This window comes from Myotis myotis, unplaced genomic scaffold (genome assembly GCF_014108235.1).
Source record: "Myotis myotis isolate mMyoMyo1 unplaced genomic scaffold, mMyoMyo1.p scaffold_m19_p_7, whole genome shotgun sequence".
NCBI lineage: Eukaryota > Metazoa > Chordata > Mammalia > Chiroptera > Vespertilionidae > Myotis > Myotis myotis.
The window spans coordinates 4,149,998-4,173,754 of record NW_023416379.1 but is presented as its reverse complement, the minus strand read 5'-3'; the positions used below and the strand labels follow the sequence as shown (position 1 = coordinate 4,173,754).

The following is a 23,757-nucleotide window of genomic DNA, read 5'->3' as shown; positions in this document are numbered from 1 at the left end:
TGAAGATGGCTGCGATGGTTCCGAAGGTGGGAAAGATGGTGGAGGGTGGCCGGAGGCTGGAAGAAGGGGCGTCCCTGGGCCTGTCCTGTCCAAACACTGTTGAAGCAGGAGACAGAGCTGGGACCGCCGAGGGCATTCCTAACACAGTATTTTCATGTCAACATGTAATGGTTTACTCTTGCTATTTTAAAAAGAAATCAACACAGAGTTTAACCTCTTCCTGGTTTTAATTTCTGGCCAGTAGTTATCGGTAGATAAAACCCACATGGACAACTTCTGTAAGATCCGCATTCGTTTGAGTAGAAGGGATCTGGAGAACGGAAAGTTGGATGCCCACTGGTTTATAGGAGGGAAGTTGCCTCAGCATCAAGACACAGGGCTGGAGCCTGGGGCTGTCATTCACCCGCTGGTGGCCTCAGACAGTGAGTCAATCTCCACTGGCCCAAGAAGGTCCCGGGCCAGCCTGCCTCCAGCTCTGCAGCGTGTCCCTCCTCCGGCTGTTCTTCTCTTCGAGAGCAGTGGTGAGCACACCCTTCCCTTGTACCTGTGCCCTGGAGCCCACACACGTGAAAGACCTGTTTTACTCATCAGCTGAGCACACGGTTCATTACTGTGCAATTAGAGGTTGCAACAGGATTGGAGAGACACCATTCATGTCCTTGGAAAGACATCACCGGACAGTTCCAGAGCATTATCGATATGTCCTACCAAGACCATTCATATCTTTATTTAAGTCATAAAGGCCCATTCCCTGAACACAGGCAGGGGAGTGGCAGGTTGCATTAGTTTCTATTGCTGTTGTAACGAATTACCACAAACTTAGGGGTTTAACATCAAACAAATGTATTCTCTTAGAAGTTCGGAGTGTCTCATGGGCTAACATCAAAGGCTGTCTCCTTATGCAAGCTCCAGGGCAGAATCCAGCCCCTCTCCCAGCTTCTAGAGGTGCCCATGTGCCTCCACTCTGAGCCCCGTTGGCAATCACTCCCCTTATATCCATAGGGTTCCCACTTTCCTGTCTGCTCTTCCACTTACAAAACCCTGGTGATTGCGTTGGACCCAGGGACAATCTCCCCACCTTCAGACCTTTCATTTAATCACATCTGCTAAGTCCCTTTTGCCCCCGGGAGCTCACGTGTTCACAGGTTACAGAGATGAGCCATGCCATCTTTGGGGGCCATTGTGCTGTGGCAGGGTGAGGGTGGGTTTCAAGGGGAACCCCACCCTGTGCTGGTTGGGGAGCAGACTTCTTTTCACCGTTCCTTGTGGAAATTGGGGATTTCTTGAGCTAAAATTAAACATCTCATCAGGAGCTTTTATTTTAGTTAGAAAATATAGAGGGGATATTTAAAGGTATACAAATATAGGCGATAAAATAATATATGTGTCTAAGTACTTACTTGTTAATAGAACACTTACGTTAGGACACACCAGAAACGGAGCGTGGGTGCCTTAGGGGAGGACGGGGTAGCTGGGGTGGGGCACGTGTTGCTTCCTTATTTCTTTTCCTAATTTGGTAGACATGCTAGAGCATTCGGAACAGGGAGGTATTGGTTATACATATGAGCAGACATTCTCTTTTCCTTTTAGAAGTGATCCTTGTTTTAGTTACAGGAAATATGAATTAATTCAAATCTGGGGACTTGTGTTATTACTAAGGAATATTCCCCAGTATGGGACAGAGGGTTAAAACTTAGAAGTTTTGAATGTGGTGTTTTTGTGCCACTGAGGGTTAGGTGACGTCACGTGGAAGACAGATTTTCTGCCACATTTTCTCCTGCTTCCTTTCTTCTCTGCTCCGACCCGGCGGCGCTTGCGCCCCTCGGCCCTCAGAGGGCGCTCCCGGCCTTCCCGCGGCCTTCCCACTGCCCGCTGACCCCAGGAGCTGTGGCTTTCTGGATTTCAGAGAATTAGGTCAAACGTTCACTTATCTGCTTTGGTTTTCCCCTAGTGTCTGTCCTTTTTTTCAGTGTTGCTACTTATTATTCATTTCCTGCTGACCACTGGTGAGAAAGAATTCGAAGCCTAAACCTAACGCTGGTCAGCAGCCCGTTAGCAGGTTCCTGCCAAAGCTGCAGCCACTGGACTGAGGAGGGGCCAGGGCCACCTGAGGGGTGTAAGCGTCTCTGCGCATGAATGACAGTTTTGAGCGAGTTTTGATTAATCGGTCTCATGACGTACCCCCCTCCACCCTCCGTGGGTTCTTTCTGTATCTGGGAGAGTGATGCAGATTCTGAGGCAGGTTTATAACTAGCAAAACCCCGAGAGCTGCACGGACGACCCACATTCCCTGCTGGGTCTCCTGGACGGAGCTGGGTCTTGACAGCGGCCGGGCATCAGTCAGAGCAGGAAGGCAAGGAAGGGCATCAGGGGGAGGAACCCCCATGCTGCACGTGCGAAGGCACAGACGCCAGAAGCTGCGTGACATGTTTGAGGAAACAGGAGTGTTCGGGTGGCTCCTGCAAGGTGGCCGGGGTTACAGTGGCATTCAGGATTGGGGGGTCAGCAACCACCAGCCCAGGAAGGCCCTGGGGTTTGGCCATAGTCCAAAGCGAGCGTGGCCAGTGGGGGAGCGCATGGCAGCTGAGCGGAGGAGCGCGCTGGAGGCAGGCCAGAGGGGGCGGATGGTGCCTCCGCCGTGGCTGCGGGCTCTGTCCTACCTTATTCATCTGGACTTTGGGGATTTCTTCATTACAATATAGACACGCTGACGGTCTTCACCTTCAGCCCTCTCTGAAATGGCTCATGTGTTCTAGAAAAGCCCCATTTGGAGCGGGTCCCAGGGTGCTGGGGGTGCCATGCACTCGAGGTGGGCACATGGGCAGACCGTACAGTTAAGAGAACTGAGCAGTTGGTACCAGGGGGTCCGTGGACAGAATTCCACATGGTTTATAAGGGGAGATCTGTGTAATTGTAGGAGTTGCTAGAACTCCACGCGCTAAGTCATTGGCTTAAAGAGGAAAGCAGTAGATATAACGGATGCAGATTTTTACAACTAGAGAGTGATACTAGCTGTAGTGACGGTCAGCTAAGCATCGACTCCTTTCAGGGTTCAGAAGCCATTTCGTCGCGGACAGGTGGCTGGGTAGAACCCACAGACCCAGACGGGGACGAGGCTGTGCTGTTCTCGGAAGGGTGGGCAGTGGGTCCCCTGGCGCCAGCGCTGCTGTTGGAACTAGTTAGCATCGTAGTGAACAGTGTGACCAGGGTGTGTATCTGTGGCTCCTAATTTGAGATGACGCCAAGCAGGGCTGGAGAAGAAATTCCATGGACAGTCAGTCAGTTGTGGCCAGAACCCCTGGGGCTGGGCAGGGTGAGGGAGGCCAGGGACCCGAATGGTCGGGTGTGGCCTCCCAGGAGCATGAGAGAAGGGCCCTCCTCCGGGCCTGGCGAGGGCAGCCAGTAAACACTGGTTTACTGTGGCTCAGTGTCAGGAAGCCTGGCCTGGCCATTTATCAGGCGTCCGCCGTGGTGCACCCCTTTCTCCCAGGCATGCGGCCGGTGCTTTTAACGTCCCCACAGCTATAGAAGACTACTAATATTTTTAAAAATGGTTTAAAAGTTTATGAGATAGTTGAAGATTCACATGCAATTGTAAGAAATCACGCAGCAGTCCCACGCGCCTCCCACCGGTTCTCCCCGTGTCTTCTGTAAGAGGGCTGGTCCTGGTGGATTAAGGGCAACCCTAATCAAGCATGACATCATCTTAACTTGATGACACCTTAAAAAAACCCCATTCCCAGGTCCCGGGAGCATATCCTTGTGGGGGGGGACACAGTTCACCCATCACAGGTGGAATGCCGGCCACCATGCTCCCCGTGTGTGGGTGAAGGAATTCACATGGCTCCCGGCGCTGGGGCGCATCCCCGGGTGGGACTGCGTGGGCTGCGCTGTCAGCCCCGAGTTCCAGAGTCCCACGCTCATCCAGCGGGCCGTCCGCAGCTCAGGCCTGGCGAGGGCCTTCATCCATAAAGTGAGCGATTGTCATCAACTCAGAGCTTCTGTGGGCGACCCACTGCCCCGCTGGAGGCACGGGCCACACACACTTAACAAAGACACTGGGGCCAAAGTGGCCGGAAATAACCGCATCACTGTGGCCAGTGTTCAGCCCTGAACGCTTCACACGATGGACAGACGTAGAATTCCAAGATCAGCGAGAGAACCCACACATTTGTCTGAGGACTTTGCCTGGAGGGCGCACTTTGATGTTGACTCAATCGACGCCTCTTTTTCTCCTTGTCAGTAAAATGTCTGCCTTTCTTTTACACAGATTTCCTCCTCCAGCTGAGGCTTGTGGGGGTGCGATGGGCAGCCTTGTTCTCCCACAGAGGCCTGACTCTCTGACTTTCTGACGCTGGGGAAGCCGCCATGCTGCCCCCGGCTGGCAGATGCCCTGGCCCTGCTGTTTTAAATGCCACTTTCTGCCCCGCCCCCCAATCCCTCCTGTTATTTTCTGATGGATGGGGAACTGAAGCATCTGCCGGCGGCTTCTGTTTCATACCTGCCCCACCGCGACACTTGTCTGGCCTGTTTTCTAAGACTGTTTCTCAGGGAGCTTTCTGGGTAAGATGAGTGGCGAGTTTAACGACAGTAATGCCCAAGTGTTTAGCATAGTTAGACAATGACTTTCACATTTTGGGAAAAGGAATGCATTTTTAGGGAGTTGTTTTTGGCGGGCAGTTTATAAGTAGGCTGAGGTTAAGCCGGACCAGCAGGCCATGGTAGTTCTTTAAGAAACGATTTCTCAGCTGCGAGTTGAATTTGAAAAATGTGCAAAAGATCCCACAAAAACCTGGAAAGGACTGGCTTCCGTGTGCAGGTCTCTGATGCTCAACAGCACTAGTCCTGCGTTCCCTGCCCGTCCGGAGGCATTTTCTCTGCAGGGCCCCTTGTTTTCTCATCGCTGTTACAATTAAATATATCGATGGAGTTCCTCCAACTTCATTTCCCTAGACCATTCGGGAAGCTCGTGACTTAGATGGGAAACATCCTTGTTTTTCTCTGGAACAGTAGCTTTCGCTTACATTGGTTCCTGAATAAAATGGCCAAGAGCTTAAAAACCTTAAATCCTAATGATCAGGTTCCGCCAGCTCTGCTGGTGAAATTCACTCTAATTTCTGGCTGCATCCTTCTCTGGACAGATGTACTTACTCAAGTCCATGGCGTAGCGACAAAGAAAGCACGGACATTGTCAAAACCAAATCCCTTACAAACAGCACACAGAAAGAAATTCAAGTTAAAACAAAGCAGCTTGCACTTAGAAATCAAGAAGAAAGGTGACTTGATTTTATGGATTCAAAGATGATGCCACCAGGTGGCAATGGACAGAGCTGCCGAGAACACACTATCTGAGTAACGGTGGCTGAACAGGTCAGGGAATGGCTTATCTCACTTGCCAATAAGCCAGGGAGCAGAAGCTCTCAGGGACCCCGGACCTTCCCATTTCCCACTCCTGCATCCCAGGCCAGGTCATCCTTCTCAGACTCGTCAGTTCTTGTTCCAAGACGCTGCTGCACCTCCAGGTGTCATGCTGACATCCCAGAGTGGGGAAGAGAAGGAAGATACAAAAGGCCAAAAGCACATGACAGCAGATCCTGACCCCTTTATCATGCTTTCCTAGTAGTGGCAGCAGCAGTCACTTCCTCACAGGTGTCATTGGCTGGAATTGATCACATGACCACCCCTAGCTGCAAGGGATGCGGAGGGTACTTCTATTGTAGAAGAAGGCAAGGGAAGAAGTAGCAACTGGGGATGGCTCTGGGGTACCCAACCCACAGTGTCTGCCATGGCAGTGTCTGAATTCAAAGCAAGCTGCGAAACTGTCATAAATCAGCTGGTGAACTTGACCAAAGAGGCTACTAGAAACTTTAATTGTCTTAGAAAACATCTTGAGGAGGAAGGCAGATTCCTTTTTAGAGTAACCTTTGGGCCTGAGAATTCGATTTTAGTTTTTCCACTGTTATTTTGAAACGGAATTTCTTACCGCTTCATTTTATTGTCCATTTTTGTGTTTCTCTGCTTTTCGGATCTTTCCCATGTTAGGAGGTGGGAGGAGATTGAAAAGATAATGAAGGGGAATCATGTGAGGCAAACTGTATTAACAAATATTTGGTCTTTCTCGCTTCACCTGTTTTCCCCACATACAAATAACCTGGAATCTAGAACATTCTAGGCAAACTCTGTCCATACCCTTCAGGTAACAATATAGCATTTGAACCACAGCCTTTGTTTACCAGCATCCCAGGATGGTGGCTGCATCGAGGGCGCCTTGGGTGGGAGGTTGGGGCCAACGCCTGAGGAGAAGGGGAAAGGAGAGAAAGTGCTGCCGGGCAGCGTCAGGGCTCTGTCCTTGGGAGGCTCCCACGTGCCTACCGCAGTGCCTGGTGACCTGGGCAGGGCCGGCCGTGAGCAGCACCAGGCAGAGCCGTACTGAAGCCAGTGCGAGGCCCACCTCTTTCTGTGACACGTGGCCACCTGAGACTCCCCAAGGTGGAGACACTCACAGAGACCAACGAGGGTGGTGGCGGCGCTGGCAGTTTGTCAAGAATAGACATGGATTCAGACAAGCTGTACTTAACGACTGGGAGATTTTGATGGCGCTACCATGCGGCTTCTTTGAGCTGATGGGGAAAAACGTGATCACCATTGTATTCAGTGGCCATCTAGTGCCCTTATAAGCACATTGGCATGTATGCATGCTAATGTGGCCTTTTAGTGAGAATAAGTGATGCTTTGTTGTTATTAAAATACTGGAAAAGGCCTGAGAGTGGGAAACAACCATGGAACTCAGGTTTCGAGGAGGCCATGGCAGAGGTGGGCAGGAGGACACATCGAGCCCAGCAGCCCAGCTGGCATCTCTGTTCATTAGGAAGCGCTGAGGGCAGTGAGGGACTGGTACCCAGCCACACACAGCAGCCTGGGACATTTGGAATCTTCTAGGTTCTCACTGCACTGGCTTACCCCCTCACCAGGTCAACAGGACAGCACACTGGGCATCGGGGTAGAATCCAGTCAGTCACGTGACACAGGGCGATGGATTGGGTTTTGAGGACTGTGGACTAGGGGTGAAGTCTGGAGAGCCCTGCGCCCCCCGGCTTCCCAAGGGACCGGGCCAGCTGCTGGCCTTGGTGTTTCTCTCTGACGGGAGGACAGTGCTGTGGGGCCTCCCGTGGTGGGGTCACTGGCCCTGTTTGCAAAGCTCTTTCAGCTCCCTGGAGTGGTTTTTAAGTGTAAAGACTCCAAAGACCTAGATTTTGGTTTCATTCTTTATACTGTTACCCCTAGAGAGCCACGCCAACTGTGGAAAACTCCCACTGAGCCCCGGGCATGCTGGGAAAGGCCAGCGGAGGAGCCAAGCACTATCTCAGGACGCAGCGTGCCCCCCGCAACAGCCCTCCAGGTGGAAAAGCAGCCCACCACTCACAGCTGTACATTTCACTGGGACCAGGCTATTCCACCAGGTTGCAAAACAACCTCTACTTTCTGCTTCTCCCTCTTTCTTTCTTTCTTTCTTTCTTTCTTTCTTTCTTTCTTTCTTTCTTTCTTTCTTTTTTTTTGGGGGGGGGCAGAATGGACATAATTATTTGGCAAATATAATCCCAACATCCATTTGAAAAATTATTTAAAACGCAGTCATTTCAGTGTTTTGCCCACACGCTGCCAACCTTCTGGCTGCTCCTACATTTTGGACTTATCCTGAGCTGTCTGGTGTCTTATGGACAATGGCTGGATTTTCCCCCCTCTCCTCGGAATCCGTCTCAAAGTTGAAGGTCACGTTGATGCCTCTCCCTGAGCTGTCCTGCGATGTTAGCACATCCCGACCTTTCCTGGCCGACTGCCTGGATTTTTGGTCAAACACTCATGGTTTCACTGAGATTTGTGTTTTCTTCATTTCAGGGTCTGGGAAGTATTTGGCGGTTTCCAGTGGAAAGTAAAACTAGACTTTCAAACAAAGATGAAGCAGGGAGACTTACATAAACACGAGGGTTTGTTGCATTAAAGAGCAATCCTTGGAATACTTAAATGATTTTTGAATTTTTGGGGTTTTAAGGGTCTAGCTTATTTCAAAAGCCCTTAGCATTCCTTCGGGGTTTTCTTCTTAACCGAGGCTGGCTTTTCCTGCTCCCGAGCGAGGGTCAGGCTGGGTGGGCTGCCGGCGCTCGGTTGGGAATGGCAGCCGTCCCCGCTGGGCTGGCTCGTGCCTTCGGCTCTTCGGGTGTGTCTGCACTGGCAGCCTTTTGGGACCAAACATATTGGCTGCTGGGGCTGCTTCAAAATGTTATTTTCGACTTTCATAGAAGATCTTGATTAATAGTCTCTTTGTCGTTAGGGTCTGACTTTGAGTGGCAAAAACCCAAGTTGAACTAATCTAAATCCCAGAATGTCTTGGCTTGGAGCTGGGTGTTGGGGAGCGCAGGGGATGAGTGGGCCCCGGGGATGCCTTGAACCAGGGCTTTGCTGGTAGACGAAGCTAGGATGTGCCCTGCACACAGCACAAATTGACTCTACTTCGCCTCAGCCAGAGAAGACCCACTGAACTGCCCAGATGGGGTCTGGGCTCCCTACGCAAACTCAGTCTCCACCACCTTTCACTGGGCTTGGTGCTGAATCTTCAGGATTCCCAGGAGTTAAATAACTGAATCCACAGCCTCTCACTCGCCTAAATTCTTACAGCCCGAGATGCTAAAATCTCTGTGGACGTTAGCTTCTTTAGATTGAAATGAAGCCATAAGACTGAGTAGGCTTCACCCTCAGACTTTAACTATACCCAGGAATTCTGTCATGGGAGGGGCTTCTGTTGAAATTAGGACGTTGCTATGTGGCTGGGATTGTATTATTGGATTTCTCTGTGCTGTGACCTCAACTCCTTTGCTGAAACTCTGCTGGGCTGCTGTGGACGGCATGAGCTGGGCAAAATTTGGGATTGGAATGGGACAGGCCAGGAATGGATTTTCTGCCTAGATGTCAACTTGGCTTTGGAATTAGCTAAAGAATGAGTCTTCCTCATTTTTGAAACTGGGGGGCGGGGAGGGGAACCCCACCCATAACCTCAGGAAGATACTTGGCGGGTCAGTGCTTAAGACTGGGAGGCCCTGGAAGAAGAGGCAGGTGGTCCTGGTCCTCGCTCTGAAGGGAAGCCACGACATGACCTCAGGTTGATGGTCATGCCCAGTGGTGTCAGGGCACAGCCTGCTGGGATATTAGGAAACTTGCATCTGTCCTCATCCCTTAGTCTGTCCCCTCCATGAGGTATCTGTCAAAGGTGCCAAAACCCGAAATCATGCCTCTTGATGGAGTGCACGTGCCGGGATATGTCTTCGCTCATCTGCTTGATCCTTCTGGTCCTTGGAGGTGTTTGGGCTGGAGACCCTCCATTGACCTCATTGGTCTAAATCCTCCTAACATTTTTTTTTCTTGAATCCATCGGCATTTTACGTGAGTACCGGATATGTGGGCATACTGGGTGCCAAGAGAGATGCCAGAGTGTAAAGATGAGGGAGAGGCAGGTGAGGTATGTGCCCCTGTCTACCATGATGCATGGACTATGAAGATATTGGTCAGGCCAGGCTGGCCCTGGGGACCTAGCTCTGGACTCAGGCTTCTGAGAGCGCTGTCAGCCTTGGAGGACCCCTTGAGGCCACTCTGCAGAAGCTGAGGACCCTCTGAGGACAGATGTTGCAGAGCCATTGGAATCTTGGTTTCAATCCTAGAGTAGACAGAGACCCATACTTTGACCTTGAACCCAAGTGGCCTGCGTGGATAAGACCTGGAGTTTGGAGCTGGGTCAGAGGGAAAACTAGGCTCTGGCTGTGCCCTCATGTTCCGTTCCCCAGAAAACCAGCAGAGGCCTCATGGGAGCCATGGCATGCAGCTGTCTCGCTTGGCAGTTGCCAGGTATCTGAAAGGTCACCAGAATATCATCTTGCCACTCGGCACCTGGCAAAATATTGTTGAATGTGGATAAAGATCACTTGTATGAAGCATAGCAATGCCTCTGTCATGGGATGAAATGGCCTGAGCCACAGCAGACCCAGTGGTTTCCTCGTTCTGTCTGGAGCACCTCGGCATCTGTCCCCATCAAAGACAGCCTTGGGTGGGGGGGAGGGGGAAGGACACGGACAGGAAATTCTTTTTACTTCACCCCAAATCCCTTTGCTGCAGCTGCAGCTCATTTCCTCACTTTCCATCCCGTGGAGGTGAAAACACCGCTTGCCAGGGCCCTAACCTGTCTTGTGGGCTGTGAGGGACCGCCAGTGATCTCTCTATTGGGCCTTTAACTCCTGTGGCCCTGACTGGGTTTGTCCTTTTTGTCTGTAGAGTGGCTGTTCATGGGAACAGAGCTTTGCAGAATGCTGAAAGATGAGAATGCCGAACACAGAAGGTCATGGGCGTTGTTTGTCCAGCCGAGAGGGTGGCCTGTTTTAAGTTTCTGAGGACACTTGAGCATAGCAAGGAACCATGTTGTTCACCTTTAGTTCCCAGAGTGTGATCCCCTAACACAGAACCCAGCACGCATCCCACAGCCCCTGAAACCAACTTCATCTCCTTATGCCTTCACTTCACATTTAAGGGATGAGGTCACGAGGCCTACACAGTATGACTGGGAGTAGAACATACTGTCATGTTTCTAGCCCCAGGAATAAGCTTTTGGATCCAAGTTCACGCACATTGGTCCTTCCTCTTCTCGTCCAGTCCTTTCTGAGTAAGGCAACCATGATAGTCACTAGGAAGCATCAATCATGATATCAATCTGAAATATCAAAGTCAGTGTGAATCCGGGGAATGAAAAACCTGCTGCATAAGTCACTGTGGTGTCTTTTTATTTGACCCAGTTTGTGTGTGTTGGGGTTTATTGGCCTAAGGACCTCAGAGAACCTCACATTCAGAACTGATCTTACAAGGAGACTGACCCCAAGCTTTCCCTGAAGGTATGATTTCAGGGTCCCCCAAAGGTCTCTGTGTTCAAAACCAGCCTTCACCGGGCCACTGTGTGAGGCTGCAAACGCTCCTGTCGGGAAGTCATGCCTCGGGCTAAGGTTTTGCTGTAAAGATGCAGACGTCCCTGAGAGGGCATGAGTCATGGACGCCATGTATTCCAGAGAGGAGGGGCGAGGGCACCAGCACAGGGGAGGTGACTAGGGATGGGGGCAGGAGTGCCCCCAAGTGAGGAGAGTGGCGTGGGAAGGTGGGGTAGATGGTGGAGGAAGTGGTTCACACAGCCATGGAGGGTTCCCAGTTGGTTCTAGGAGGGCAGTGGCTTCCTAGCTTAACTCACATTCAGGGAATGCAGTCACTGGTCCTTTATGAGCAGGGGCAGTCGGGAGGTCTGTGAGCCGTGGGAGCTGGGCAGGGCAGCAGTGGCTTGGCTCCTGTCTGGTGCCACGTGTGGCTCTGGGCCGTTCTCACCTCCCTGCTCAGGCCCCGCTTTCCTCACCTGCAGCACGAGGGAGTCAACAGCTCCTCGCAGGTCGCCCGTGTTGTGAGCACCTCCTGCCATGGAAGGCAGAGTGGGTGGCAAGTGGTAGGCATGCAGTAAGACCCCTTTTCCTGTCCATTTCACGTGCCCATTTTTAAATACTAGGTGTAGTTTTACACCATCCGGCTTTTTAAAAGTATGTTCGAATGCTGGTGCAGGCACATATTGAATTGAGATGCTGCTTGATGGTACTTGACCACTGGCCAGAGGAGAACAGCCTGGGCCGGTTGCTCAGTAGTTAGAGTGTCGGCGCAAGGACTGAAGGGTCTGGGGTTTGATTCCTGTCAAGGGCAAGTACTTCGGTTGTGGGCTCGATTCTTGGCCCAGTCAGGGTGCATGTGGGAGGCAACCAGTCGATGTGTCTCTCTCACATCGATGTTTCTCTATCTCTTCCCCCTCTCTCCCTCTCCTCCAGTCTCTCTAAAAAAAATTAATGGAAAAAATATCCTCGGGTGAGGATTAAAAAACATAAAAAAATAAAAAGAGGAGAACAAACAAACTCATTTGTGGACACACATGGAGATCTGGCGGGTAAGCAGGACGAACTGACAGTCATTAGGTTTTGGCGGCTGCTCCTTGCCCTCCGCCTCTGTGTTCATGTTATTGCAGCTCTGAGATTCGGCATCTCTCCTGACGCCGGGCTGATGCAACCATTACAGCGTGCGTTCTCGTGTGAGTTAGAAATTCTATGTCATGTCCCAGGGTGGATGCAAAGCATTGCCGGGGAGACCCCTGCGTGCATGAATAGGGTGTTCTTCTGTCCGATGTCAGTGATAAGAGTGGATGGTTTTCAGGCCCAGGCCGCTGTGCGTGGATTGGATCACACTTGCCCAGTAGAGAACGTGGGGAGAGAGGGGGGTCTCTCACTGCAGAGTGTGGGCCACAGTTTCTTAGGGAGATTGGAAACTGAACCGTAAAGGAAAGTGCTCTTCGCGCATTCATTCGTTTCCTTCCCTGGGAGAATCGCTTTGTGGTTTCCGAGACTTGCTTTGTCTCCACTGTCTTTGGGTGGGTGTGGAGCCCGGGATTCCTGGAGCGATTCCTGCTGTTCCGGGAAACAGGGATTGATGGCAACTAGAAAAGTTAGTCGGCAGGTGGCAGAGAAGGTGGAGTTTGTAGGGAAGCCCCAGGGGAGACACAGGGAACCGAGGAAGGGGAAGCCCTGTTCTCCAGCAGAAAACCCTGCAGGTCCTCATGGGCCAGGAAGGGTTCATGATAGCGAATGGCGAGTAGCCATGACTGCTCACCTTCCAAGCCCAGAAACCACTGCCCTGCTGTCCTCCTCGTCTCCCTAGCCGTGTCCTCGTCTGGCCTCTCCCATCACGGTCTGCACGGGCCTCGCCGCTGAGGCCGGGGAGGGACCGCTTACGGGTTGCACCCGCAGCCCGACATCGCGCTTTCGGCTCCAATGTGGCACTTTCTGTCCCTGATGCTTTGAAATCATTTTCATAACTTTTTTTTTTATTCCTTGAGTTTCTCTGGCAGGGAGGCCACAGGAGTTCTCTCCTTTCCTAAATGTTTTTCTCTAGAGGCGGTCGGGCAGTTGTGGGAAGAGTACGTGATGGGTATAGAATCAGCCATACTTACCCTGTGCAGGATTTTCGTCCGGTATTAAAACCACATACTAACCACTCTGTGTGTCATCACCAAACGCTCTCCCTCCCCTTTCTCCTTCCATGAGTGTCCAAATTCATTTTTTCTTAAGTTCAAAGGGTTCTGGCTTTCTTTTTCTTTTTTTTTTTTTACTCCCTCTCCACCCTCTGAGAATGCCTTGCATCCTTGAATAATCAGTTTCAGATCCCAGTTTGCTCCAAATTGGACTGTTGTGTGAATTGCTAGCATATATTTATGTTATGTGGCATTGCAACATCAGTTACATATTGTGTTTCATTTTGGCTAATTTTTAAAAATTAAGAAAAAATTTTTTTAGAACCTCACAACTGAAGATCAAAGTGTAATGTCCTTCTTAATAACTTGGTTTTCTTCTGTGACAAAACAGGAAACACTTAAATTCGCTGCCTGCAGATAAACCAGAGGCGCGCCTGCCTCTTCAGGCGGCGGCTCTTTTGTTGTGTTTGCAGAAGCCAGCGCCTCTGCTGCCTCATTTCAGATACGGTGCACGTTCTTCCCGGTCGGGAGCGCTCCAGGTCATTCTCCTCAGAGGCGATGCACAGGCTGTGTAACGGCACCGTGCAGCGTACTTATTAACGAGAAGAAGTCACTGAATACATGAACGCCTCTGGGGAAGGTGTCAAATGACCAATTCGTTATTCTAGCACCAGCGAGGCAACATCAGCAAGTGGAGAAGGCCTAGGTTTCTTTCGGTTTGTTTCACGCTGGCTTAACCTTACCACCCACAGTCATCCGAAACACTTCAGAGCTTGTGGGTTTGGTATGTTTGCGTTGCTGTCATTCTGTAACGATGTCCAAACACGCCCGCGCTTAGAGTCTAAAGGATCAGAGTAAAAGCCACTCGCTGTCTGGCTAACAATGTCAGAGAACAGTGGAAAAGTGCCTTTCCCCCGCCTGCCATTCCCATCAGTTGATAGTTGCGCTGTCTGCATAGCTGACCACCCACTGAAACCACGGCACGTGAAACTGCTGTCCACTAAGATGGGCCTGAAAGTCACGTGGGACCCACCCAAAGATGCCACCAGTAGGCCCGTGGAGCATTACAACCTTGCCTACGGGAAGTCACTGAAAAGCCTTAAGTACATCAAGGTGAACGCGGAGACGCAGTCCTTCCTTATTGAGGATGTGGGTAAGTGGCCCTCCGCTCCTGTTCCCATCAGCACCGACTGTGCACCTCGCTCCCCGTTCCGCTCTAAGGTGACTGTGAGCCAGGGTGTGGCCAGGCTCAGGTGGCTCCTTGGGAACGGGAAGCCAGGGGCGTGAATCTGTTGCGTCAAGGCCTTCATCCTGCCATGGGCCTTCCCGCCCCACACTTGAACTCTAGCGTTCCTGGGCCTCTCTCCCAATTGATGCCGGAAACAATTTTTAGTTTTCTGAATGTGTTTTTTTTGTCTCATGGACACTTGACTAGTAGACAGCTAATCTGGAGATTTCTCAGTTATGAACCATTTTATAATTAGGGATTTCTCAGGTGACACGTCCCTATAAAGGTGTGTATGCTTAGCCACATCTGTTCAAAGATGTTACATTTCTCCCCATGCAATTCATTCTGGAAGTTCAGAGTATTTTAAATTTTGCCCAAATGCATTGTGCAAGTGCAGGTGCAGACGGTTTTGAACGTGAGCTTTGGGTTGCCTCCTGTGGGTCCTCTGTCTTCTGCCCTTTTGATCCCAGGAGCCTGCAGCTCCATGTACTCTCCAGTCATCTCATGGCCCAACCCTAAGATGCATCATGAGGAAGTCAGCATGTGTGACATCCAGGTGCCCCCGAGCCACAGGAGTGTTTTGCCGCCTTCCTTCAGAGGATCGGAATCCGCAGTGCTCCCCAGTTTCCTGGCCACAGCCTACCACACGTCCCTTCCCCGCTCTGAGTTACAGCATTAGGCTTTCTGGGCATCGGGGCAGAAGGTGCATAGAAGGGAGGCAGGGGGTCAGATTCCTCCCTCACGGTTCCATACATTTCTCTGAATCCTTCCCACATCCCTCCGGCCCCACAGAGTCCAACTGTGGGTTAAGTGTAGGTTCTATTGGACCAAAGGCCAGTGCAGGCTCACATTTGCTTGCTCAGAGCTTGGGCTGTTCTGGTGGCCGCAGAGAAGAAAAACATGCCAACGGAGAGACTTGGAGCTCCCTGAGAGGCAGTGTCTCCCAAGCAACTCCGATGAGATAACTCAACGGAAGCAGAGACATGGATCAAATGTCTTTGAAATACAAATAAGCTCAGGACAAAGAGAGAAAGTGCCTGGCAGAGCATAATTTTACATTCAGTCCGAACCTGAAGCATTTCCCAGTTAGTCTGGCAGGTTGTGCCAAACCCGAAATGCCACCAGACCCTGCCACGGTCAGAAAGAAGCCATACCAGTCCCGACAGCAGGTGTCCCCAACAGTGCGGCTTTGTGGCTGTATGCTGGGGCTCTGGCTGGAGCACTGAAGCCGTTAGCGGGACACTCTTCACACTGAGGAATGCACATACCACGATGGCCTTTGATGGAACTAACTCTAACCTCTCCAACATCCATCCCCTCCAATGCCTGCCGGCTTCCAGCTCTTCAAGGGCTGGCACCTCCACTTCCCTTTCTTAAGATAGTAATTCATCTCAAGGAAAGCAGCAGCAATAGAATGCTTTTAAGGCGGCAAGTTCAAGGCACTCATGTCCTAACCTGGTGTTTGGGTTCCCTTCCACATCCCAACAACTCCAGCAGCTCAGCCAAAGACACCACTGCTGTTTGACCTTGACCCCTAGATCCAAGTCAGAAAGTGAAGCCCAATTATTTCAAGATTAGCATTTCCAAGATTCCAGGAAGTATTTTTTTCTAGGTATTTGTTGGAAGAGTCAAAGACCACATGCAGACACAGCAAGGGGACTGTTTAAATATATTTTTATTGATTTCAGAGAGGAAGGGAGAGGGAGAGAGAGATAGAAACATCAGTGATGAGCGCGAACCATTGATCAGTTGCCTCCTGCACGCCCTCTACTGGAGATCGAGCCGGCAACCCAAGCATGTGCTCTTGACCAGAATCAACCTGGGACCCTACAGTCTGCAGGCCAACGCTCTATCCACTGAGCCAAACCAGTGAGGGCAGTCAGTGGTTGGCAAACTGCGGCTCGCGAGCCACATGCGGCTCTTTGGCCCCTTGAGTGTGGCTCTTCCACAAAATACCACGTGCGGGCGCACATGTACAGTGCGATTGAAACTTCGTGGCCCATGCGCAGAAGTCAGTATTTTGTGGAAGAGCCACACTCAAGGGCCCAAAGAGCCGCATGTGGCTCGCAAGCCGCAGTTTGCCGACCACTGAGCTAGGGCAAGGGGACTGTTTAGTTATGAGAAGGAACATATTTCATGCAGCTTTCTTGACTGCAGTGAAGATTCCCCAGGTGCTAAATTTTATGAGTTATGTTGACATTTCCTAATTATTTTTTGAAGCTTTCCATTTGGGGCTTTCATGAGGAAATACTGTTTGTAGTTACAGACACGGTAGGTTGAAACATGGATTTAGTGGACAGTGTGTTCCTACTTCCTACATTGATGTCACGTTAAAAGGCTTAAAAGCTTTCTTGTTGACTGCTCACAAACCCAGGTTTATTTCACATGCCATGTACTTTGTAATACATAAATGTTGTGTTCTCTGGCCAGGTGTACTTCAGTTGCATGGGAGGAATGTTAGTATTTTGATTAAAAATAAAGAGAGAAAGCTATAGGTAGACTTGTCACTAAATTCAAATATTTATATTTGGTTGTAACTGGTATAAGGAAGACAGCGAATCAAACTGTCGTTCTTGGAGATTTGAAACGGGGCTTGATACGAACCGTGTGTTTCAGAGCCGGGGGTAGTGTACTTTGTGCTGGTTACTGCAGAAAACCACAGTGGAGTGAGCCGGCCCGTGTACAGAGCGGAAAGCCTGCCTGGTAAGTCTCACCTAGAACTGGAGGCTGTGTTTCTGTTACTAAGATTGGGAGAAACGTCCCTCCCTGCTTCTTCATGTCAATACAAGTTTAGAATTATTAAAGAGTTCCTGAATTTTTAGATTTGTAGAACAAGCTGACAGACTAAAAACTAGGAGAGATTTATCCCTCCTTTCATAGTCAGTTAATGTAGGTTGTTAGCGTTTTGTCCTAAACTTTTGAGTGCTCACTAGAATAAGCCATGTGCAAAAGACTAAGAGCTTAGGTGCTGAGTCACTAAAATGGCCCGAGGCGATCCCTTTCAAGCCGTTGAAAAGGCCACTTAGAGCAACGTTAGGGATGCTCCGAACAGTTAGGGATGCTCCGAACAGTTAGGGATGCTCTGAACAGTTAGGGATGCTCTGAACAGTTAGGGATGCTCTGAACAGTTAGGGATGCTCTAAATGTGGACGCTCCTCTGGTTTCTAACTATCAGGTTGCATTTTCCTAATTTAGGAGGTGAATGGATCCAGATTGATGGTTCCCCCATTAAGGGTCCAGGACCATTTAATGAAACCGTCACAGGTACTATTTGCTCATCTGGTTCATGTCTTCACTGAAGCACCGTCTCGCAAGAGGGTCGTGCTTCTGTCACACACATGTGCTCACAAACCTTCATCCAGTCCCCATCGCTGAACTAACGCACACGCAGCACAGTGTTGGTCGGTCTGCCGTGCACCCAGTGGACCAGCCGCAGCCAGTGTCGCTCATTCTCACTGTTCCCTCGTGTCCTGGTGTGGGGAGGTGTCTGTGTCTACAGCTGGGGGTACCCTGTGCTATTAACAGGCAAATGTGGTGGCGGAGATGGCAGTCCTGGCCTGATGGGGATGTTTGCAGCTCTGTGACCCGTGGGCGGCATGAGCAGATGGGACCCACCAAACAGTGGCTTTTATTGGCTAATATGCTGCATCAAGTATTTCTTTTCGTAAAACCATGGGCTAGTTGGTGACATGTTAGATGACCTGCCTTCCATCTCTGCTCCATGTTTGTATATGTATGTTTTATCATCTGGATGTTGATGTTGTCTAATCATGTGGTTTTACTTGTTGAGAGAAGTGTTAACATTTCTGTGTATTCTTTGACTATATTTAATTAATGATGCAAAATGATGCAAAACGCATGCAGTTATTTTCAAGTATGTTGGCTACTGTCTTGAGGCCACAGGTTGTGTCTTATTTTCATAAACCATGTATTTAAATACATCAATCTTATGCTATTGAGAGGAAGGTGAGTATATTCAAACCAATGACTCTAATCTGCTTCTCAGTTAAGATTTGGCGGGTGTGGGCAGCATTCAGTCTTTTTACATGGAAAAGGAGGGCGGAATAAAACATTAGAAAAGGAAACGGGCTGTGGAGGAGAGGTGATACGTTCTTCAAATATGCCGGACGGAAGGTGAGCGTGGGGCGTGGTGCTGGGGATGCCTGTAGCGTCCGCAGAGGAGGGAATGAACGTTGGAAGAGAGAAGTCAGAGGCAGACATGGATTTAGGAGGCACGCTGGAGTGAGTTGAAGGAGAGAGGGTACATGAGAGGGCGAGGGTTAGGAGAGATGGGCAGAAGGCGAGGAGCAGAGCTTGGAAGGCAGTGGTAGTGAGACAGTCAGAAGGGAGCATACCGCGGCCGTGTGTAAATGGGCCGGGAAGTCTATTTCAGAAGTTGTCTACCCTGAAGACACACAGGTAAACATTCGCACAGATGCACACAGCTCCCTTCGAGATGCACAGCCAGATCCCTTTGTTCTGTCCCCAGGGAAGACATGTCCAGGTCCTGTCACATATTGGATCCCATTATTGACCCTCCTGCAGGCTTCTCTTCTGAAGTTGCGTTAGCTTTTTCCTGTCCCTGGATCTGAGCTAATCTGTTACGCACGGAGACAGGCAGTGGGGGGCGGGGCCAGGAGGCCCCACTCTGCTTCCCACAGGCAAGGCCACCGGCTGCCAGTTCGCCTGCCTTCGCCCAGGTCTTCCCTGGGAAGTTGTAGTCTCATTGGGATCATATGCAGTTTTACTACCACTGCGTCAGGGCATCCTCAGCTAATCCTGGGGCCAGGCCATGGGGCTGCTGAGTGCCCAATTACCAATCAGACGGTGTCCTCTTTTCACAGAGTTTAATTAAGGCCTTCGGCCAATGGGGAATGAATATTGTCTGTGGCATTATTTCCTTGTGCAATTTTAAGTTTTATTAAGTATGCAATTTGCAGAGCAAAACTCAGTTTCCGGTCCATGGCCTGGATGGTGAGCCCCTCAAGGGCCGGTCTCTTAGATTCACTCTTCTCCGCCTCCTGGGCCTGGGACAAGCTCATGGCACACGCTCAATACGTGTTTAGTGGAAAGGCGTCGGAGGCTGCTTCTTCTGAGTGTGCCCCACAGGGCAAGTGTGTGTGGGCCAGAGCCAGGTGCTGAGCGAGGCAGGGCCGGGTCAGAGGTCAGGGTCACCTGTCGGCCAGCTGCTGATGCTGGGGTGGTCCCGGGCAGGCCAGGTTGTCCGCCACTGAGTGGTGCTCTCCTTCATCTGAGGTCCTAATTTTTGCCTCTGGTCACTTGGAGGGGCTGGTGAGGAATGGTGCTGACTGCAGCTGAGGACTGGAATTCCTCAAGGCTGGCTGGGCTGTGAAGATGACCCGTTTACACAGTCAGGTCTGCCGGCGTCAAGTCCTGGCCACGGGCTCTGTCTGCGGGTGCGGAAGTGGGTATAGTGGCAGTGGCGGCCCGGCCCATGCAGTGGGAGTCCGGCAGGGCTTTAGTGTAACCTTGGTAGACCCACACTCAAGTGCTGGATGGCTGAGCTCTGAGTGGGGGTGGGGGTTCCCTCACATTGGTGTCCAGATGGAGTCCTGATCCAAGTGTCCAGACCGGTGGTTTTGGTGTTCTGGGCCCTTCCTCAGGGCCCCATCTCATTATCTCAGTCTTGACACGGCACTTGACGTAGCTGTCATGGCTACAGTGAGCCCGTGCTGGATTGTCAAAGGCGTCAAGTAAGTCCGTTCTGCTCTTGTTCCCCACAGTCAGGCAGTCGGGCCATCGCATGGCTGACTAGGCTCTTCCTCGGATGGTCTTGCCTTGGGACCCTGCAGCATGGCCACCTGTCAGGGGACGAGCAATGTTGGATCTGAGGGGACACGTGAACGACCTCCCCTGAGGAGCTCCGGGCCCCGGGGAACTTAGCCGACGTTTCCTATAAGTGGGGACCCATGGCACAGAAGTCTTGGATGGTGACTCCAGGTGCCACAGGCCAGATCCTTTGCCAGAGACATCCGTGGCACCGGGGGGCCTCCTTCCAGAGCAGGCACATGCCATGCCACAGCACGGCGGGGCTCCGCACAAGAGCGGCGCGGGGGGACTGCACACTCGGCTCCACGACAGCCGAGGGCCCACCTGTCCGGCTCCCAAGTTCTCCCTTCGCCTCACCTTCTCTGTCTATAAATGGGGTGTCATGATGTTACTGTGAAGGTGTTTGTCACCTGCCTGATGGCTGGTAGGGATCCAATAAGTTATGAAGGTGGGTGACATTCTGACGGACACTATTCCAAAGTAAAAAAATGAGATCCCCTTCCTTATTGGTAGATAGCTGGCCCGCCCAAATGTCACACAAGCACTCGGTAAACAGTGAAAGTGTCAGGGTGGCCTATTGGAGAGGAAAACGTGCTCAAGAGAGACGTCAGCGTGAGCACTGCAGGTGCTGGGCGTGGGAGGGACTTCTGAGAGTCACAAAGGTCTCAAGAACTCGCCCGGGAAGGAGCCCTTGGCAGACAGAGGTGGGAGGCATTTGCTAACCCACCTTGGCAGCTGTCAGTCAGCTCTGGGCCTGGGCTCGTGTCCGGGGCAGGGAATTCAGACTCTGAGTGGGGACAGCAAAGCACATGTCCTGTGTTCTGGCTGTGACCGATCACCTTCACCCTCTCCAACTCATACCCCCTCCCGCTCCCCTCTTCCTCCTCTGTGATTCATGCCGAGCGCACTAAGCTCTGGAATGGCGCCGGCCTGACAGGTGGGAGCCCAGGGCGTGGCTTCAAGCCGCCCAGGCGATCGCGATGCACGCTGCAGGTGAGGACCGCTGCTCAGCCTCGGGGTGGCGCCCCCTGCCCTACAGCCAGTGTCCCTGGTGGCCCTGAGCCTTGATGTTGGGGATGGTGGGGACACTGCCTGGGGCTGAGGATGGGCGAGCAGAAGGCCAGTGAGCACACGGGCCTGCCTTTTCAGGGGGTGAGGATCCAGGCCCTCTTTGCACAGCTTGGAGGTCAGTGCAGTAGGGTGTCAAGGGCGTGAGAGGGTCAAACCGCTTACTCTTCAAAGCTGTGGACCGCACGACACCTCACACTCTGCTGGAGAACGAGAAGGCCCTGTCAGCCGAGACCGGGCCCAGGAGGTGGCCGAGTACTCACCTTCACGCCAACAAAGAGTAGGAAGGGACTCGCTAGAGCGACCGATCACTGCCGGGTGTTGATGAAGACAGTGCACAGCGCTCTCGGTGTACGGTGCACAGAAGCTGTCTGGGTACAGACAAGCTCCTATTTGAGGTTTTACTGTAAAAACCTGTGACACTAAGTATCTCTTTCTCTCATGCTTGGTCCTTTGAAATACATGTATTTGGTGTCCCTTGTGTGCAAGGCATTGTGGTAGAAATCTGTAATGGGACCCCGGGTTCCATTCTCGGGGGGCTGCCCACACATCCAGTGAATCTGATGAGGGGTTTTGTTTTCTATCACAATCGCAACCACAATTAGCAATGAATGTGTGCTTCACATATGCTTTACGTGACTTAAATTACAAACACAATACGCCACACACCACTCTCCAAGGGAGGTAATGAGGGTCAGTGGGAGCCTCACAGTCCCGCAGACAGGGGGCCACAGACTGGGACCCGACTTGAGAGCCTGTGGAAGCCCAAACCAGAAGCTGCCAAGTTTAACGGGCACCGAATTGTAAACCTAAATGGACAAAGCATCGTGTTGAATTTGGGATTTTTTTTCAATCAACAGGTTTTGATTCTGTACAATTTAAGAGTCTTTGCCAGTTTGTGTAGCTGACGACACAGCCTAGGAGACGTGGGTGTCTGGCTCTCTGAAGTCTACTCTAGTCTCGACGGCCCTTGTGTCCTCTGCTGACCGTCCGAGTGGACGGCTGTAATTAACGGTATCACCCGGTTCTGAGTGAGGTCCACCTGGTGATGTGGCGAGCGCGGTGGAGGTCCCGCATCCTGTCACGTCACATCCACTCGGCAGTCCACTCGGGAGAACGGGATTGCTCCCGGCAGTTCTGACTTTTGTTTTCAAGATAAAAGACTCACTGGGATTTATTAGAAAATTTCAGGAGCCTCTGCGAGGCTATTCCATTTGGCTTAGACAAACACTTAAAAAATCTCAGCACCAGTGAATTCGAACCATCTGGATAGTTTTTCTTAGTGTGCACATCCACTTGACAGAGGGTTACCAGGTGCTGTAACAGATCCATGAAAGAGGTCTGATGGTACGAATAGCCCTGGATGGGGAAGGGACTTTTTCTCTTGAACTATGCGAATGAGCACATCTGTCATTCCCAGAATCACTTGGTGGTCCTTGATTTTTATAGAAGTCACACCTTGGAAATGAGAGTCACCTCGGAACCTGAGCACAAAACTGAGATCAGTTCCAGACCCCAGTGAAAGTGGCCACCCTCCCAGGTGGCCCATTGGCTACACGATTAGACTCAAAACCAAAAACCTTACTAAGTCCTACTTGGTAGAGTGGGGGAATGTTTGCAGGACCACTCCATGGCGCGCTCTGAGGAGCTTCGGGAACGGGAAGCCCAGGGACTGGCCAGGTAACTCCAGCTAATGTCCAAAGGGGTGTTCCCTTTGGCGGATGCGGAACACTGGAACAGGGTGTACCGCTTTCAGAAGAGCCACCTCCCATGGCTACTGATGTACTTATTGCGTCACTGGAATTCATACTGACCCGTGGCATTAGGTTGTGTTCTTACATCGTAGCCTCCTGGGAATTTTCCAGTCTAATAGAATTAGGCAGCATTGATGATGGGGTTAATGTTTATGGTGGAGGAAGAATGCCGGGGAAGTCCCTGGCTTACATAACTAGAGATTCTCTCAGTGGCCTAATGGGATCCCCAAATACGACTAGGAGGTGGTCCACTGTCAGCAATGGACAATGTAGTCGTCACGTGATCTGTGGTCCTTATTCCCAAACTTATCAGTTCTTCATCGATGTAAAAGCAAAGCTTTAAACACTAAGTACTGGCCCCCAGAGTGTGTTGCTTTGAGAAGGCTAACAATGAGTGTTTCTTGAGCTTGATCATTTTAGCAAGAGGATTTCTCAAAATTTAGAAGAAGGAACAGCGGAGACTGAGATGGCAGCAACGGCGGGGCAGGCCCCAGGTTTGTCTGGAGGGCAGATTAGACATGTCAGAAGAATTAAGATCAGAACCAGAAGCCAGTTACTATGTGGGCCGGAGTGATTCACCGCAAAGGCCAGGAAAGCCCTTCCCAGCTTTACAACGAGGCTTCCTGCAGGGCAGTCATAGCAGCACCTACTGTGTGCTCACTGTATTGTTATGCTGACCTCTAGCTCTCACCAGAGAATATATAGTTTTGGACTTAAAGGGGAAAAAGGAAGTAGATGAAAAAGAGCATTTGTAGAACACCCAAGACTTCTGGATGGCAGTCTCACGTATGGTATGTTTTCATTTGAAGTCCTCAGGCCTCTCGGCCTGAAAT

General features: G+C 51.1%; 1 protein-coding gene across 3 annotated transcripts in view; it reads left to right on the top strand.

The window, feature by feature from the left end:
- The window catches only part of FNDC1 (fibronectin type III domain containing 1), a 69,088-nt gene that overhangs the window by 4,291 nt on the left and 41,040 nt on the right, over positions 1–23,757 (top strand). Inside the window, exons 2-4 of one of the 3 annotated variants that reach the window (XM_036317143.1) lie at positions 14,043–14,237; positions 16,929–17,015; positions 17,508–17,576. The exons of 1 other annotated variant lie outside the window; for it this stretch is intronic. In XM_036317143.1, coding sequence (XP_036173036.1) covers positions 14,043–14,237; positions 16,929–17,015; positions 17,508–17,576 — 351 coding nt within the window. Of the gene's footprint in view, positions 1–14,018; positions 14,238–16,928; positions 17,016–17,507; positions 17,577–23,757 lie in introns of all 3 variants that reach the window. One more of the 3 variants, XM_036317142.1, reaches the window with a different exon arrangement.